The following is an 18858-nucleotide window of genomic DNA, read 5'->3' as shown; positions in this document are numbered from 1 at the left end:
CCATTACGTTTAATTTGAACACACAGCTGAGTGTGGAGTGGCGGAAAAAAAAAAAAAAAATTTAAAAAAAAACCAAAAAAAAAAAACAATGAAAAAGCATTGTCAATTTTGGCAGTCAAAGTCATTTAAACAGTAATTGAGGATTTAGGGAAGGGCTGGCCGCCTTCGAACATTACGTTTACAATCACAACAATCAGCAGTGACAAAAGGGACAAAAAAGCAGGTTGTCAAGCTGTTAATAATAGCTACTTTGAAACAAAACCCCGTTGAGTAGACTGATCCACACATTGGCAGACGAGTATTAAGCGAAACACAAATTTCGCTGTCTGCTAAGCTTATTAAATGAAATGAAGAATTGAAGCATGCCAATCGTGCCTCAGGATAGAGAAGTGACATCGTAAGTCAGTCACTGGTTATTTTGTGCAGTCTGACGGTCGTTCAATGCTGTACTCTCGGCCTTCGCAAATGCTGCGTCGCAAGCAAATCTTAGCAGTTACTGTCCTTAACGATAACGTCCGCTCACTTCCTGACTGTAATCATTAGCTATATGCTGCGTTTTAGCAGGAATAACTGAAGGAAGCAATTACAGATTCACAGCTGTCCCGTCAGAATTCAAAAATGTTCAGCTCATTCAGGATGATTGTGAATATTCTAAAAATTATAATAATTCCACACCAACGCAGTTCACATTTTTCATCAATATCCTTCTACGGCTTAGAATAACATTCCATATCATTCAATATCCAGCCCCTTTTTGCACCAACATATTTACAAATATTATATATTTCCATACACAATTTAATTTGCACTTGTGCTGTATGTTTGTATAAAGTACAATAATCTCAACTCAAATCATTTTATTTACACTATACAGTATTAATTTCCTCATCAAAAACACATTGCAAACATTTTTGTGTTTATTTAGCGGGAGGCTGGAACGGATTAATGAATTTACATTCATTTCAATGGGGAAATATGATTTAATCTGTTACCACTCCCCCCCCCCCCCCTCAGTGCGATCATAATATTTCTTCATAAAAAAAATTCTCAGGCAAATTGACAACCTGTTAACTTGGAACATTGCACCCACGCTACCACTTTCCGTAGCAGCTCGCGTTCCCATAGGCCAGGTTGCAATGCAACGTTTCATTTGGCAGAGTCTTTTAAAATTGAATGTGAAGTAAAACACATGCAAAGGGCCATTGGCTTTTCCCACAAACTCACCCAGCTGTGAGGCAACATCGTCGCGAGAAATATCAGTCATCGGCAAACGTTTGATCCAAACGCTCCGCCGTAACGCTGCCATGAATCGGCTCAGCTACTAACTTTTGACGTTTTAACACTGACACGGGGAGTTAATAACAATCAATTATAATCAATGTTGAAGTTGCACACAATTTACAGTACTGCAAAATGAAGTGGTCTTGACTCAGACAAATTTAATGTCTTTTACTTTCTGTCCCCATTGGTCAAAAGGTGTGGGATATGCTAATTAAGTCTTGACTGATAAAAAAGAAAAAAAAAAAATTCCCTTGGCCTCTGTGTCTCATTACGCCAAACTTCACTGATTGCTGTCCAAGTCCTGCTCCTTTAGCGCCTGATAACACGGGAAGCTGTGGCAAAATGCTTATTAAAAGGAGGCACATGACCCAGCAGGATGGCGGCAGCATATAAAAAAAAATCTCAACTTTGGGCTGCAATCAAAGCAAACGGATCTACTTTTTTTTTTTTTTTTTAATTGATAATTATTTGCACGTTAATTTGGAGTCGACGTCTATCGCTCTTTACAAAGAGACAACTTATCAGCTGCTTAACGGACTAAAATTAGACTCACCTTGTAGAATATGCAAGGCTGGAGGAAAATCAGTTCTCTCGACTCACAGTTAATTAACCTTAACAGATGAGCAGAGGAGAGGTTAGAGTGGATAAAAAGAAGCACGGACAACTTTATATTAAGACATTTGAGCTAATGGGTTGTTTAAACGTTTTTAATGCAAAAAAATGTTATATACATGGATATAAAATGTGGTTGGACAATTACAAAAATGACAATGGATTTTACAAACAATATACTTAAAAATGTTATTATTAAATTTGTTCCTTCATACATTGTTGGTCTCGGTGAGCACCAGAAGTCTTAAAAAAAAAAAAAAAGGACTCCTGGTATGTACCTTTAGGTTATGCCATAAAAAAGCACAGAGCATGCACACACAGAATGTTGAACAGAGAGAACGCACTTTTCACAAAAGGTCTGCTTGTTCATTCGTGTAAAACGTGTGCTTTAACGCAGCATGGTGACATTTATGAAACAATCTGTAACTCCATATTAACACAAACATTCATGGGGTGGGAAAAAAAAACTGAAATGAAGAATTACAAGGTGTGTCAGAAAAAGTTCCAGGACTGCTACTATAAACAGTTGAGTGTTTTGGGATCCAAGACCTGATTTCCGAGTTTTTTTTTGTTTTTTTAGGTATAAGCCATTGCTTGGCCACATTTTTTGCTCTAATTTTTAAGAAAAAAAATCTGAGATACCTGCACTGTACAGTAACATGGAACTCATGTCACTGCCCCGAGGTGGCCATTGAAGCGAAAAATGTGTCCAAACTGTGCAATTCTTTGGGTCCTATTTGATGACGTCATTACTGTATTTTCTGTCTTTTTTTTATTAAATTTTTTTCTTCAAATAAAGTACAATATAATCAAGGGCGGTTTTATTTATTACATTTTTCCATGCTGGAAAGGATGAATGACATTTCCATTCATTTTAATGGGGGACAGCTGATTTGAGATACAAGCACAGTCACGGAAAAAAAACAAATCAACTTATATTAAGGCACAACTATATCCTTTGTGACGCCAGTCCTGGAGTTTTGCCGACACACTTGGCCGGTGACCGTTTGGACTAAACGCAGAATTGCAATGATAGTAAAGTGACAGCATGTAACATTCACATCTCAGTGAAGTGGAGCTCCTCTTCCGTAATCTGCTATTGGATCATTTTGTCCAACACTCGTACAATCTCCACGCTCACAGTCATACTGCAATAGCTTTTTCAGTAATACCTGTAGTGAAGAGAACTATGATTAACCTTGGCACTAAAAAAAATGTATTCCTCCCACTGCAGAGTTACATTTCCATGTTTGAGTCCAAACTCTCACTCAAAGCCTTCTGGGTCACATTCGTGAATTCTGCATTGCGACTTCTAGCCACATTCTTCTTCCTCCTCCTTCTTACCCGACTCCAACACTATGATTTCATTTCTTAGCTCTCTATTCAGTTTATTCGTACCCTCTTTGTTTGGCCAAAATTGACCAGGAAAATTGCTGCCAAAATGAAATGCTTTTGTGGAGTTTCATCAAACGCAATTTAGCTGATTCTGAAATGTTTTTTTCTTTTTTTTTTTTTTTTTCCGTGCATGTATTACCCGCTGACATTAATACTGCTCAACTAGATAAGATGTTAACACAGGTTTGAACACTTAGTTGTGTGAAGTGACTTTTTAGCAAGTGGTTAAATGGTGTGCCAACACTAAGTGGACTCTCCAGCTCAGTTCCTGTGTGCACTTGAACGCATCACCAGGCCAATGAGGATGTGGTCTGATATGATTTTAAAAAAAAATCCAGTGAAGTCCATCCAGCATGATTTTTCTAGTCTACTTTGCATTTCTCAAACGTGTTTAGACATTCAGGTAAACTGTTGAAGGATTCTGCTTAACTTTGGTGTGTCTGTTCATTATAGCGGACCAAAAAAAAAAAAAAAAAAAAAAAAAAAAATGACCACATCGATTCAATCTCACGTTAGTTCACGTTATTTTCAACGCAAAAGTGGTTTTGGCCTTTTTACAACAGTAGTACGTCCTCACTGTTATTAATTTGTCTTCAAAAAGACACATTTTGGAGCTTGATCAGTTGGTGTGACGTCAGTTACATTTAAGAGGAGTGCCTAAACGTTTTCGTACATTCACATACAATAAATGTGTATAAAAAAAACAAAATTAAAGAGAAACTAATTTAAACTGAGCTAATTATTGAACCGTCACAATAAACCAAGTGGTTAAAACTTTGACTCACGTGTGGTCAAATATTCTATCTTTACCATTTCAAAGCCATCTTTCATAAGTGCAAGAAAGACAAAGTTCCCGACTTTGCTTCGCGTGTAAATGCATTCATGCGCAAAACGACAGATCAGTATGTTGTTTTTGTTATTGGCTGGTAAAGTTGGCCCAATTAAATTCTGATCCCGATGATGACGCATGATGGGGGAAAAAAAAAAAACGGAGTTCATTTGTAAAGCATGCGGTGGTCCAACCGGCAGACTGACAAGTGATATTTCCCTCCTGCGAGAGCAGACATGGTTCTAAAGTGACAGTTAGTCTATGTGGTTTGTTAAGGAAGGCAATTAGCGTGCCTTCAAACAAAGCGATATTGTGTATTGCGGCCGACAATTAACCTCCTTTGTCTAGCTTGGCGGCGCACTTCAAACAGCAGATTGTGTTTGATAGTGACAGAAATCGGAATTCCACCACAATGAGCTTTGATTTCTGCTTCTCAAACGGCGCGGTATTAAAAGACAATGAGTATTTTCTGATTTCCCTCTCTGGATCCAAATCTACACAGCTGCAGTCATGGCATTCTTTTGTCTTGGGTTGGTTTGGCGCTGATGTTGCTCTCGTCCACTCTCGCCGGTGTAGCCATACTGTTCTGGACTGGGATCCGCAAGGTGCCTGTTGGAATAGTTTTCTCTTACATAAGAACAGAGATGCCTTGATGGAATTCGGTGGCGTCATTGACGTGATGGGAAGTAATATCATTTACATAACATTAGCATAAATGTAACCCAAGGCTGGAGCGGTTTAAATCAGTGGTATTCAAAATACGGCGAGATTCTTGAAATGGATGTAAGTGCTAAGAGCTTAGCCGAAAGTATGAATTTCTAAGTTGTGCTCTCAGAAGGATATTGGGATAATTTAATGCATCTCCAGCACAATCCAGACAAAGTACATCAAACCTACATCCGGAGAAGTGAAGACCTCCTGAAGGAGTTTGGGTCATTCATTTAAAGAATTGGAACACTGTAATATATTCAGGCAAAATACATTTCCCTCATATTAAAAACCCTGTAAACAAAATGTAGGGATTTGTTTCTAAATACCAGATGACTGACAAGTATGTATTGTTTTTATTTCATTTGTATTAATTTAATTAATTAGTATTATTTCTAATGAACTTACCTGTAACCTCCTCCACCAGCGGTTCCACGGGTCATTGTGTCGTACCGCAGCCCTCGAAGCGGTGGGGTGGGCGATGGGGGCACATCTTGTCGCAAGGGTCCTCTCTGCTGAGAGCTGAGGGCACAAAACGAACAGTGAGCAAGTCTTGTTAAGAGACAGCTCGGGTAGGATCACAGCAGTCAGTCCGAAAAGTGGGAGGACTGCATGTACGTCAAACCCAAATGAGAAAACTATGACTTTTTCCCGTTCTTGTAATCACCCAGGACTATAAAACCATGACATCAGATCTCTGCAGTGTCTTTCTATTCAAAGCCTCTGTGACAGGTTGTCAAGCAATGATCAGATTGAATGACGAGGCCCATGAGACCAGACTTCATCATCGGTGATCAGTCTTGGATATTCGAGTACGACCCGGAGACCCAAAGCCAGAGCCTTCATTTGAAGAGTCTGACTTTACCAAAGCTGAAGACAGCAAAGCAGACAACAGTTGATGGCATTCTTCCATGTGAGCGGCATCGTTCGGTGCGAGTTCTTGCCACAGGGCTACACGATGAACCAGCGCGTCGTTATAGTGATCCTGAGACGTTTGCATAACTATGACCACGTGCTTGCTCACAATATTAGAAAAAGCTGGGAAGGTTGGTTAGATTTCAGAGTGATTACTCAAAAATATAACAATTTGGACCGTTTGTGATAGTAGTCCTGGAACTTTTCTGACACACCTCATGTGAGTTGAGTAAGGAAGACCATGAGCCGAGAAGGAACTGTTGCATTCAATTACCTTGGGTGGGGGTAAAAACCAGAGTCAACTCCCCGAGGGTCGCCTGGCCGTGAGTAAGGCAGGCTAGGGGGGTAGTTGGAGAATGATGGAGGGGACTGCAAGTTGGGGTTAGGGTAGGACGGGGCCTTGTGGTAACCTTGCGGAGCCTGGGGAACGCTCATGTAATGACCTGACCAGGGATGCATGGTGTACTCAGCTGGATCCAATGGAGCTCGTCTGGAAAAAAGGAACGTGATAAATGAGCGATGAGGACAGCATCAACTTATCATTTAACAGGCGGGCAGTTCATTTTTTTGGGAAACTATCATGTTGCACTGCAACCCACACAGAGTAAAATATGTAACAACATGATGCAGATTCTAAAAGTGCACTCGTTGCTTTTGTTCATCAGGATTACGATGTTAAGAATTTCAGAAGGATATATAACAAAATCCAGAAGCCTGTTACCAACAATTTGCACAGTTGCAGCATTTTTTTTTTCAATTTCATTTTGAATATTATGTTTTATATTAGCGCAAGTGTTTATTTTTGGACTGGTTCAAGAAGCTATTGACTATTAGCAACACACAATACATCCAATGGTCACACATGTAACTTGACAGTTTTAAGTCACCTCCGGCTCAGTTATCCCTCCCACACGCAGTTGTAACGTGCAATCGATATTGATGGTTTGTGCCCACAGGAAATCAATTCTCATACGCAGACAAGTCCACCACATATCGAACATTTTAGTGTATTGCATTATAGCTTCTCACCACAGTTTATTTAGAAAATGTGATTTCTGCATTGTCGTGGGCTGTGCTCGAGCAACTCATCCCATAATTTTTCCTTCCGAACCAAATCTCAACTCTCCAAATGAGTGCCACGGCAACATTTCACATTATTGAGATTGTTGAAAACTCCAACCAATCAAAGAGCGATTCAAATGTACATTTAGCCTGGCTCACAGTGCAGCCAAAACGCCTCTGCTGAAAACACACAGTTAACGGCCTATCAGAAATGTTTGTTTTTAGTGCTTTATGACTTTTGACAGCAGCTATGGCAGACAGCTCTTCTCAAAGTAAACCTTTAGTCATATCAGTCAGCCGGTCTGTCACCTACTGTTTGGCCTGGCCATGATGATGTCACCGAAGCAGAGATAAGAGAAGTGCGTGGGGCAAGGAGTCTAGGCAGACGTACAACTGCATTATTTTCCAGCAACAGCGCACATACTGTCTGGGAGCTACATGCTTGAAAAAAAAAAAAAAAAAAAGAGGAGCATACTGCTCAAATCCCACTGACAGCACAACACAAAATAATTTTCCTTCAAGTGGTAATATTTTTTGTGAATCGTTTTAAAAGAGGCGTGGGCAAACTACGGCCCGGGGGCCACATGCGGCCCGTTAAACGTTTTAATCCGGCCCGCCAAACTTTGGAAAATTAAATGAATAAACATTGGTAAAGTTTTATTTTCTAAATACTGTGGATTTTCAAAGACATATATATTGTTGTAATGCTTTTTTCACTTTTATTTAAAATTAAATGTATTTTTTTTTCTCCTCTGCTCCTAGTGCCACCCCTGGTTTAAAATGTGGTTATTTTTTACAAATACGACAATTGAATTATCTTAATATGTATGTCTAAAGAAAACCAAAAAATACAAATACATTTGCAGAATGAGAGAAATAAACCACTGCTGTTTCAGATAGTTTTCACAAGTTCCTTGCATATTTCTTAAATAATTCATTGAATTTCACAGAGAGCAAAAGACTCTAACAATACGAATAATAATACAACCTAAGTAGTTGCTCCAGTCTTACGAGAGTGGCCATATTGGTAATGGAGTGGAAATCCAGTTAGAATCCGTAGGGAATCAATTGTAAATCCAGTGGCAAGTTTGGAATTCTCCCACTAGGAACCCAGGCAGGACTGCACAGCAGCTGGGGATTATGGGCTAATAATGAGAGTGGAAGCCATTACCGGCTGCTATTTACACACACATGCATGCATTCAAGCACACACACACACACACACACACACACAACGGTTGCAGTATGAGAAGTAAAACAGCAGTGCCGATGTACGTTAAAGGGCTCTAATTAAACTTTCCAAGTCACACCCTCGAACCGAAAAGAATCTGCGGATGGCGTGCATGTGGGAAGGACAACATCCAAAGTTGCCAGAATTTTCACAATCGTAAAAAAAAGAAAAAATCACAGTGGTAAGTGGCGTTCAACTTGGACTGATTATCCGACAGTCACACCTTTATTCTAAGTACATTCTGTGTTATCTTGTTCTGTTCAGAAGGTGAGTAGAGAACCTGAAAGTGGGGGTGACATACAAACAACTGGGCCAAATGTGAACTTTTTCTCTCCCTTGCGATCGAGGTCAGATGCCTCCGAAAGATTGTCTGATCGAGTAAGCTGCGGTGTCGGATGCGTTGAGGGTGGTTTTTTTCTTCCGAATGCACTCAAGGATCAACAATCGTAGCCGAATGTTGAACCTGTTCAATATTTCCGCTGGCAAATCATCATGTGTGTGCTCAACAACATCTGACATTTGTCCTCTTGTTGGACACAACTAGAGGAGCAAATGTTTGTGTTGAGTCTTTTAATGGAAAACAAAATGACGAAAAGAAGTGTTGGCAACTGATTTGAGATAAGCTAATGTGTAGCCAAAGTTTGTAAATGACTTCTTTTCTTCGTATTACTCAACAGTGTGGCTGACCTATGGCGCAATTGTGCCTCCCACAGGTCAGTGTCAGTACTACAACTTGGATCATCTAAGTCCCTTTTTTTTAAAAATTTTATTTCATTTTTTTTTTAAAATCAAACACATACAAAATCAGCAAGTACCAAAACTACCAAACTACATATGGAGGTGGAGAAGACATTGGTTCAAGAGTTGAGGGATAATTGGTAATACAGCTCGCTAAGCCGTGGACTCAGACAGTGTTTTGCAGTAACGTGAGACTTTCTACTTTTTGGGGATTTCACGTTTGCGATGGATTTGTGCGTAAACACAGGAGTTGTTATATAACCTCCGCACCCTCCGCTCTCTCACACACACTTTCACTTACTCTTGTAAAAGTGCGGCATGCAGCTGTTAGCCCAATGTAAACATAAGGGTGCTCTCACACATGCACAAACATCAATCTTCTCGGACTGTCTGCCACCTAACACACACGCGTTTAAGGAAGTCAGCGACAAAGAAAATGCAGTGATTTGAAACAACGGCGATAAAACAATGCCTCAAAATGAGTAAAAGGAAGGAAAAAGATGAGACGGCAGAGATTGGAGAGCAAGAAGATGGAGTGTGAATGAGAGGGAGCTAAAGAGGAAGCAATGGTAAAAGAAAATGCTTTTTGCTGTTCTAATTTTATTCCTTGTAATAAAGATGGCTCCTGTGATATAAAGTCACAGCAGTTCACTTTCCTAATGCGCCGTTCTAGTGTTTTAATCCCAGAGGCAGCACAGTCCAAATAACATGGCGATAAAAATCTACTTTCTGTTATCTATTGCTCATCACGGCGACGCTCAGTGTAATATAAATCCCTTTACGGCATGTGCGGCGATGGGAGGAGAGAAAAACGACGCAAATACAGAATGCAATTTCAAGTCATTCAAAGTTTTTATTTTCTTCCTCAGACGCACCGGACAGGCAACATCTCGGCTTCCAGTATGATTGGCAGTTGCCTTTGTTGACTAAACTAAACCACGCTAAGCCGCCGTGTGAAAACCTTGGCCAGGTATGGAATTAGGAATCTTGGAGCGTATGCGTGAGTTGCGACAAAACCTAATCTCAGCCAATGAAAAAACATTACGGGTGACACCTGAAGCAGCAGAGATAGGCAGAAGCCAAATAAGACACTAAGCTATTTTGCTACTTATGGCTAAGTGATTGCACACCAAGTGTGTTTGTGTGATGGAGTGTCAGAGATGGTTTCTTGTTAGTTCAGCTGCCAGGGAGATTGGTGTTGGTGCTTTTGGTGCTGCAGGCCCTTAAAGCTGCCTTGATCCCTGACCCCGGCAAGTCACGCGATACTCCATTAGCTCCTAACTAACACTTATACGGGTCAAAGTCGAGAGGATATTATCAAGACGGAATTAGGAGCATGACCAAATGCAAAGGAATTAAAGGCAAAAATGTGACCTAAGACGAACAAATATTTCATTTCAAGATGGGGGTCACCGATAATTCAAGTTCCCATCTATTAAGTGTTGTGACATGGTGTGTCCAAGTGTGTGTATTCCGGTGAACGTGAATGTGTTTTAGGGGTACCGAAAAACACAGCCAAAAATTCACTATGTGACGTCCAATCAAAAGTTAGAATTCTTTATTCCTGGACAACAAGTTTCCAGATCAACGCGAAGGTGGGAGGACACACAAAAAGTGTCAAGGTACCAAAATACCAAGCTTTTTTACCTACACTGGGAAGATGGATGGGGCGTGACGTCAAATCGAGATGACCAGTGGGATTGTCAAGGAAAGTAAAAAAAACATTCCCTGACTACCAAGAAATTGTGTGGTAAGGGATGCATGGAAAAAGTCCTAAGGGCCTACGCCGAGAACGGAATTGTCATTTTGGTGTGAACCGGTCATTTGGGGTGAATTCCAGGATTTAAATTTAGCCAACGCATGACTAGAAAATTTTCTCAAATGATTATTTATTTTTTTTTGGGTGATTTTTGCATTTATTTGTGGGCCTGACATGAAATCAGTTATTGGATGATTGGAAGTTCATGTGACAATTTACTCACTAATTTAATGTAGCCTCTGGTTTTTTTTGTGTCTTTTAACCCCCCCCAAGAGCAATATTTATCACTATCACTATCTGTTACCAAACACAGTTTATTCAAATTAACCTAGAAAGCTACAGAATCGGGCTTTATGTAAAGTCTTTTTATTTTCTTGACCTGCAAAAGTTATACGTGCTTCAAAAGTGTGTCAATCACGCTTTTACCCAAGACAATCTGAGTCGAGACGATCGATGGATTTATTGACAAACCATCAAAGAGAAGGACGACGGAAAATGTTCCAGACATATGAACTCGAGAGATTAGTTTAAAGGTGAGGGGGGCGGGAGGAAATGAAAATGTAACGCTTGTGTAGAGAGGGAAAAAAATGAAAAAAAAAAAACTAAATAAAGATTGAGCAAATACAGCTGGAGAAACTTGGAACAAAGGCAAAAGTTCGGCCATACTGAAGGTCACCATGCTCAGACGGTCAATTGAAGTTTAAATGGGAAAAAAAAAAAAGAAAAAAAAAAAAACACTTGAAGGGCCTTCTACCTGTCTTTGTCAATAAAGGTCTTTCAAATACGATTAATTCAGCAAGAAATAATGAATCACAAAGTGGCCTGTCCAGGAAGCTAACATGATTACATTCTCCAGTGAATGGAAGAGCGTGCACATATACAGACACACACGCTGGTATCGGGTTCATGTGTGTGCACGTGTGAGTGTGTGAGGTTGAATGGAAGGGGAAAACTGTCCACAGCGAATGGATACAAAATGTATTCGATAGAGGAAAGAAAAGGGAGAAGGACAGGGGACAAACCTATTATAGGAAAGAGCGAGGAAGCGGGAATGAGGACCTTCCAGATGGTAGGGGACTGTTGCCTCGGAAACGCAGGAGAGGGCAGAACAATGGAGATTTGGAGTGCTGGTTCACAAAACATCATAATACACCAATGTCATTAGGAAACCGGTTGGTGGAGAAAAAAAAATAAATAAAAATGATACTCAGGGTAACTACGTCACACAGAAGATAAATTAAATGGATAGATTGAAAGAATCAAATTGCTTAATTATGTTCCTCACGTGTGGTTCTGCTATTGAATTTTATTTTAGAGCAACAGAAAGGTAAAAATAAATGCCCTTAATTGCACACATCATAATGTTTCATTATTCGGAGAAAACGGCCACAGCTGGAACCAAATGAGTCGCCTCGGCACCCTGACATATATATAATAACCGTGTTATAGAGTATAAGTCGAACTGGCCTAAAAATTCTTAATGAGGTAGAGAAAAGCCAGCAGAAGGGAGGAAGGCGCATTTTTGCGTGTCATTTATTTATTGATTTTTTTTTTCAAAATACTCTCTCAAAAACAGACATTTCACCTCGGAAGCCAAGTTATAACATTAACATTAAAATTAACAGAAATACCGTACGTTAAGTAAAGTGAGACATATTTTCTCACAGGTTTAAATAATTAATAAAAAAGAAAAAAAAGAGAGGAATCATTTTAAAAGGAAAATTAACACATCAAGTTTCGTGTGTAACAGCTGTAAAATAATTGCGTGAGCTCCACTTGTCAAGTACCAATATGGACCATGTAAGCTCAGCAGGTTTAAATGGGCGCATTTGGGCTTGAAAGGATCATACAGAACCACTTGGACAGTTTAGTTGGCGACTTCCTGAAACATCACGAGATCCATTTCTTGCTCCATGTTTAATGAAACTACCGCAATTATTTCACATCTTGAGCCAATCCAGTCTGAGCTACATGTAATAGTTTCAAGCTGGGACATTTCGCTCAGAGCGTGATGACTTGATAAAAATTGCTTGTGAAACTACAAAACCACAAAATAGCACAGCTACTAATTTGGTACACGAAGAGTTTTGTCTGCGCAGAGGTTGAGGAAGAACCCGGCCAACCAGGTGAGCTCATTACGAGGAGAGACCTTGACATAGGCCAACAGACCACAAACGCGTTTATGCTGTCTGCAAAGTTCACAGCCGAGACGGTTTCTGATTTGAAGTGAAATGGATTGGACGATATTACCATCTTTGCTTGTCAAATGTATTGCGAGCAGTGCATATTTCAAGCTTACATGCTCAGTTTAGACTAGCTGCCGTATTTTCCAGACTATAAGACGCTACTTTTTTCCTAGATTTTGAACCATGCGGCTAATACAGAGGTGCAGCTTTTCTGTGGATTTTTCTTTCACCACTAGGGGGCGCTCTATAGTTCAGAAAATTCACGAAATAAATCTCGATTTTTTTTTCTTCCTCTTGGGTCTGTTCTGTTTTAATAAGCAAAGTAAGAGGCACTGTTTTAAAAATCTTAATTTATTTACCTTTATGTGTATTCACAGTACAAAATCGTCAATTTTTTTTTCAACATAAAAAACTGCGACTTATAGCCTGGTGCGGCTTGCATATCATTATTTATTTATTTATTTTATTTTTTCCCCAAAAGTTGCTGCGGCTTGTATACAGGTGTACCTTATAGTCCGTAAAATATGGTAATTTCCACTGATCCAACCATCTATCACCTTTATTAAAATATGTCTGGTGTGTTTCATCTTATCATCTCACAATTTACAGGTTATGAGTGGATGCATGTCAAGAACCGGCTGCGTCATTCCATTTCAACATTGAGCGATCAACTTTTTTCAACTTATGGGAACTAATTCTGGGATGAGCAAAAAAACCATACCAGGCATAGGATAAGGTCAAGGGAGAGTCCCTTTTAGCGTCTCCTCCACAGCTAACAAACAACAAGAGTCTTGATGAGTTCAGAGATGCAGAACAAAAAAAAAAACAGTGGACAATGGGCTTGCTTATGTAGCGGTTGTAAAGTGGTCTGGGAAAATCTCAGGCCTGGTTGGGAGGTCTTGTCAAGAGAGATTGAGAGAGGCAGAACGAGAGAGAGGCATTCCGTTTCCTTTCTCCCCCTAAACAGAGGCAAAGAATGTTTTTAATGCAGAATTTAGAGGGCATGAGGAAGAAGTGGTTGAAGAGAATGCGATTTTGAAATGCGGGAAAAAAAGTATAGAGGAGAATAATGGCAAGACGGAACTAAAAGAGACGTGCACGGAAAATGATAGACAAAACAGCATGCGCTTCTCATGAGTAATAATCAAATTATCATTCTAATGAGGAAATGACAGCCTTCCCGGAGACCTGAACGGCATGTCTGACTGGTGAGTTAAATCCAATAAGAGTGATAACGAGGAAAAATGGGATAGGGTGTTTGGCTAATCTAATTGGGTCAAACCTGCATTTCAAACAACAGATTGCAATCAACAACAGAAATCCTTGTAGATAACAATCGTAATTTAATAACAAAAAACTTGATGTGTTTTGAAAGTCATACACAACTTGAGGCAACACAAAAATAAATATTGACTGAATTGATCAACACAGCTGTAAATAAAACATCATCACGGGCCCCCCCCCCCCCAAAAAAAACAATGTTATTACATTATGTCTGGAAACAAAAGCTACTTTCTTCCTGCGTTCTTAGGCAATTGGCACATCAGAGGCACAGAAGCTGGAAAATGGGCCATGCCATGTCAGAAGCACACATTCACAGCCGTTGCGGCTTGCCTCATTAAGATTATTAGATATGTGGAGGCGCCATACAACGGGGACCATGTTTTCAAAACAAAAGTACAGAAAGCTAAACTTTCCACTCCAGTATCCAGTGGTGGGTACCAAGTTCATCCATGAGGTTGGTGGTTTGGCGAGCAGCAAAACAACAAGCATACCAAAATGACGTGCAACCCTGTCTCGCCAACTTTACGGAGCACGTGGGGCAAAACTTGCATGAACACTCCATACAACCTTGAAAATTCAAGTTCTCACCAAAGCAACATGACACGTCTGAGCTCACCCGCCAATGTTACAGAGCACCGAAGTAGGCGATCCCAAGGTTGCCTTGGCAATGCTCAAGATCCTATTCTTCTTAATACGAGCCAGTGTAGCGGCGACATGATTTTAAAGCTCTAATTTTCAGGTAGAATCACCACATGTTGATTTAGCTACGATGGCTGTTTACAGTTGAAACGGGCTCTCGGCAGGGGACTATTGTTCCAATATAATGTCACACTGTGAGATAAAAGTGGAGACGTGTGAGAAAGTGGTAAAATACAGATAGAAGGTGTGATGTGGAGGAGGCGAAATGGTGGAGCGGGAGCAGGAAGAAAATGGCTTTGATAAGGTTTAGATTGGTGTTTCCTCACTCTTCTTCTCTGTTTGTATTCAAACATACAGAATAGTATAATTTGTTTAAAAAAAAAAAAGAATACAATCAAGCAGACTTTGTACAGTATATCTGCATTTTTGGAGCTATGCATGACATACAGAGTTTTTGACATTTTTGCTTCAGTTCTATGAACATTGTGCAGCTCCTTCTTCTGCCATCCTTAGCCGAAAAACATTTTCACACTGCCCTTAGCAGCACACCTTCAACAAGCCCAATCATTGCCTATGCATGTGCTACGTAAGTGGGCGGCGACATGCCCTCAAATTGAATTAGAGAACGGCATCGCAGTGACGTCAGAAGGCGCATTCAACAGGAGAAGTGATCTCAGAGCCCTAACAGCAATAACGCAACCAGTGGAAAAAAAGACTACTCGATCCTTAAAAATGGGCTGCTAATCAAGCACTTCCAAAGCTTCCACGGGGACACTGTCGTCCCCGTGGCACTCACCAAGAAAACCAAGTGCAGAGTGAAAAGGCCTTAATAAAGACATGGACAGACACGATGAAGAGTTTCCTGACTGACTGGTGTGTTTAGTTGTTTGTTAGCATTGCGCTAAATCAGGCGTGGGCAAACTACGGCCCGGGGGCCACATGCCGTTTCAATTCCTTGACGGAGAGCCACCTCCTCAAAAATTATAATTTCAGCAGGACAATAAAAGGGGTGTGCAACGCATGCTATAATTCTTGATCCATTGGGGAATTTGATGAAAACGTTTTCATTTGTGAAAAAAAAAAATGCATAATGACTTTCCTCTAACTTCTGGTGCACAACGGAATACAAATGTGGCTGGAAGAACATATTTTCTGCTGTTGCTGTTTCTTCTCAATGGAACTGTCAACTCCCCAAGCCCAGAATGCAAATGGCAATGTCTCATTCATGGTCCACCACGCTATCAGCGCACGATATTAGCCGTGACTTCACATAACTTTCCCAAGTTGCTCGAAGCAAGGGAGAATTTATTATCATTACAAAGGTACTAAATGGAGCTCCCAGAAAAAGTTCTTTGCCACAAAGCCTTTTTTGCACTTAAAATCTTTCCACCTTGGCGGAGGTCAGTGCACTATCAAGTACCTTTCTCGTCACTAAAGCTTGAGACTGAGACAGTGGCCTGTATGTGTGAGCGTGTTCGTGTCCAATTTCTCGAGGCTTTTCAAAGCGACAGCTAGACCCCTTAACTATCATCACTGCTCTCGGCCCCATCTGCTAAAGTCATCACCAGCACAGACACTCGCCGCCCCCCCCCCTTCTTGCTCACACACATGCGCAGACATGCACAAACACACACTCGCATGGAGGAGGTGTGAAAAAGCCATCCCTCAGCATTTTTAACTGAGATGGGAACCAGACGAAAATGCTCTTATGTACTTCTTCCATTACCCGACTTCCTTTCTCGCGTACTTATAAGTAGACGGCAGTCGTGTATGAGGTACCAGAGAGCGAGTTTATTTTATTGTTATTTATTTATTTATTTATTTTTTTACAGAAAATAACTTCATGATACAGTACCAAAAGTTATTCAAACATTAAAAGTAATTCAAATTAAAGAAAAATATTTTTTAAAAAGTGAGTTGTTAGAGTTTTGATTATGAATTAATTGAATCTAATCTCATGGTTATGTATTTAGTGTACTTTAGTTTTATAGGTAAATATCTGTGTATTGGCTAATAAGCAAAGTAAGCTAGCATGTTAGCCTGACCGTGTTCTGCTGTTCATGATAACTAATTGACATTTTGACTTCACTGGATTAACATAAATTAATTTAACCAAGCAGATTGCATTGGGAATTAACGTTGAGGCACTTCATCCTGTAGGAGAAGGCTCTTTAACAAAAGTGCAAGAAAACAATTTCTTTCAATACGCCCACTGGTGTGAATTAAGTGTTTATACCACGATAATACGGAGCAATTTAAAAAAAAAAAAAAAAGAAAAAAAGGAAAAAAAAAAGTTTCAGTGGTAAAACAATATACATGAAGCTTTGACGAAGCTTCATTTATTGTTGTCATTTTCTTCCTTAGTTTGCAACATTTCTTTGATGGTTGTATTCAGTGGATTTATGCTTTATTTAATGTAGAATAACTTGTAGCTTAGCTCAGATATTTCCAAGTAGTTGGCCCGACGCTGGCAAGTAATATTAGAAAGGAATATAATGTATAACCAAAACAGTACAGTACTGATATGTCCAACAGCAAAGAAATACTGCACTGACTTTTTCGAATATTTTCCGTAACTTCTTGCAGTTTGTTTTACTGCAGAGAAAATGAGCAAGGTGGGGGAGGGGCACGTGTCACAGAAATTCTCAGACTGGTCTGTTTGGTGAGAACAGTAAAAGCAGTAGAAGTAAGGGGAAATGTATTGCAATAAAAGAATCCTTTTTGTTTGGGAAATGTAGTAAAAATAAAATTTGCCCGACATATCGCAATAAAGTATAAAGTAAACCACCATGCAAATTCTAACTTAAGGACTTTTACTCAATTACATCACAAGACTGGCAATTTGTTGCCGACTTGTTGAGTCTTTTCCACAATCCCGTTTTATTGTTTCATTTGACACCTTTTTAACTTCTTTCTTAAGACAAGTGTGACAATGACAGGTTTACTTAGCTGTCCTGAGGGGAAAAATGAGGGGAAAGTGACAAGACAAGAAAGGACAATTAATTAAGGGAACAAATGCAGAAAATAAATGTCATGACGGACATGTTGGAGATGAAGGCTTTGAAGTAGCACGAGACTGCCTTGAAAATTGAGACTGGAAAAGGCAGAGTGACTGATGATGCACAGAGAATATAGAATGTCTACAACTGTGTTTCCTATTAAGAGGAACACGTGTAAACGGTGGGTAAGCAGCTGTGGGCCATCACTCATCCCCAACGAGTGTCAGACTCAACTTTTACTGCAACTTTAACCTTTGGACGTTGCATGGTCTTACCATAGGACAAAACACAACAGAGTGGAAAGAGATAGAATTTTGGAGGCTGAGGCTGATTTTGGATATTCATCAGAAAGTAATGCTGATAACCAATTAATCGTCTGATTAAATTAAAATATATATATAATGAATAAAATAACTTATTTCTTGGTCCCTTTATGATTACAATGAGAAAGATAGAAATTGTGCTGATTTTAAAAGCGCTTACATACGGCCGATTAAATCGGTCAGCCCAAATCCACACTTCCAAGTTTTCCCATTGTAAATGATGTCAATTTGATTTATTTCAGACTAAATCCTTTGACATCATAAAACATGCATTTTTATTTTTTTTACATTTGCCTTATTGTAATATCAATATGAGCTATTGCAATCATTTTTGCTACCAACCCCCTTTTTTAAAATACATTCACCTGAAGTTGAACAAACTGCTTTCCTTGATTTTTGATTTCCAAACAAATTCTTGAAAGTCATGCATCTATATAATAATATGAGCAGTCGATTAAATAGTTATGTGGTTTCCTTGTCATAACAGCCCGTGAGGGGAAAACATAATTAAAATGTGTATGTTGTTTCCGTTTGCATTTATTAACTTTGAAGGCGTGTTTTAGCAGAACATTGTGTTTGAAATCCAAATTCTCGTTCTTTTTGGGCATCCGTTAAATCTTAAACCATATTCGTAATCTTGTGTACTCCACATGAGTTGCCGAAAAGTGGCAAGCGTAGCATGTTGTTTAGAACTTTGTCTTGGTTTGCAGAAGTATTAAGATTTGGGGTAGCCAAGGGTCTAACTCTAAGCCAAGTGGAATGCCCCAAAAAAACCTTAAGGGAAAACTGCCCTAAACTAAAATGTAAAGAAAGCTGAAGACCAAAAATATATTGTAGCACGACAAGGACTGCATTGATTGTGTATCCGGCAGAGTGGGGGTCGAGCTCGAGGAGTCA

General features: G+C 39.7%; 1 protein-coding gene across 2 annotated transcripts in view; it reads right to left on the bottom strand.

Moving 5' to 3' along the window:
• Positions 1 to 1972: 1972 nt before the first annotated feature.
• LOC148323525 (partitioning defective 3 homolog B-like) overlaps positions 1973 to 18858 on the bottom strand; it is a 105082-nt gene continuing 88196 nt past the window's right edge. For both annotated transcript variants that reach the window (XM_088315660.1, XM_088315661.1), the window contains 3 exons: positions 6015 to 6230; positions 5234 to 5347; positions 1973 to 4726 (listed from right to left, as the gene is read on the bottom strand). In XM_088315660.1, the coding sequence (XP_088171786.1) occupies positions 4612 to 4726; positions 5234 to 5347; positions 6015 to 6230 (445 nt within the window). In that variant the 3' untranslated portion in view covers positions 1973 to 4611. The remainder of the gene's footprint in view (positions 4727 to 5233; positions 5348 to 6014; positions 6231 to 18858) is intronic.

The sequence above is a fragment of the Idiotropiscis lumnitzeri genome, chromosome 14 (genome assembly GCF_059441095.1).
Source record: "Idiotropiscis lumnitzeri isolate Australia: NSW breed Sydney's pygmy pipehorse chromosome 14, RoL_Ilum_1.0, whole genome shotgun sequence".
NCBI classification, from domain to species: Eukaryota; Metazoa; Chordata; class Actinopteri; order Syngnathiformes; family Syngnathidae; genus Idiotropiscis; species Idiotropiscis lumnitzeri.
Note: the sequence above shows the minus strand (reverse complement) of the source record. Positions and strands in the feature narration are given on the sequence as shown.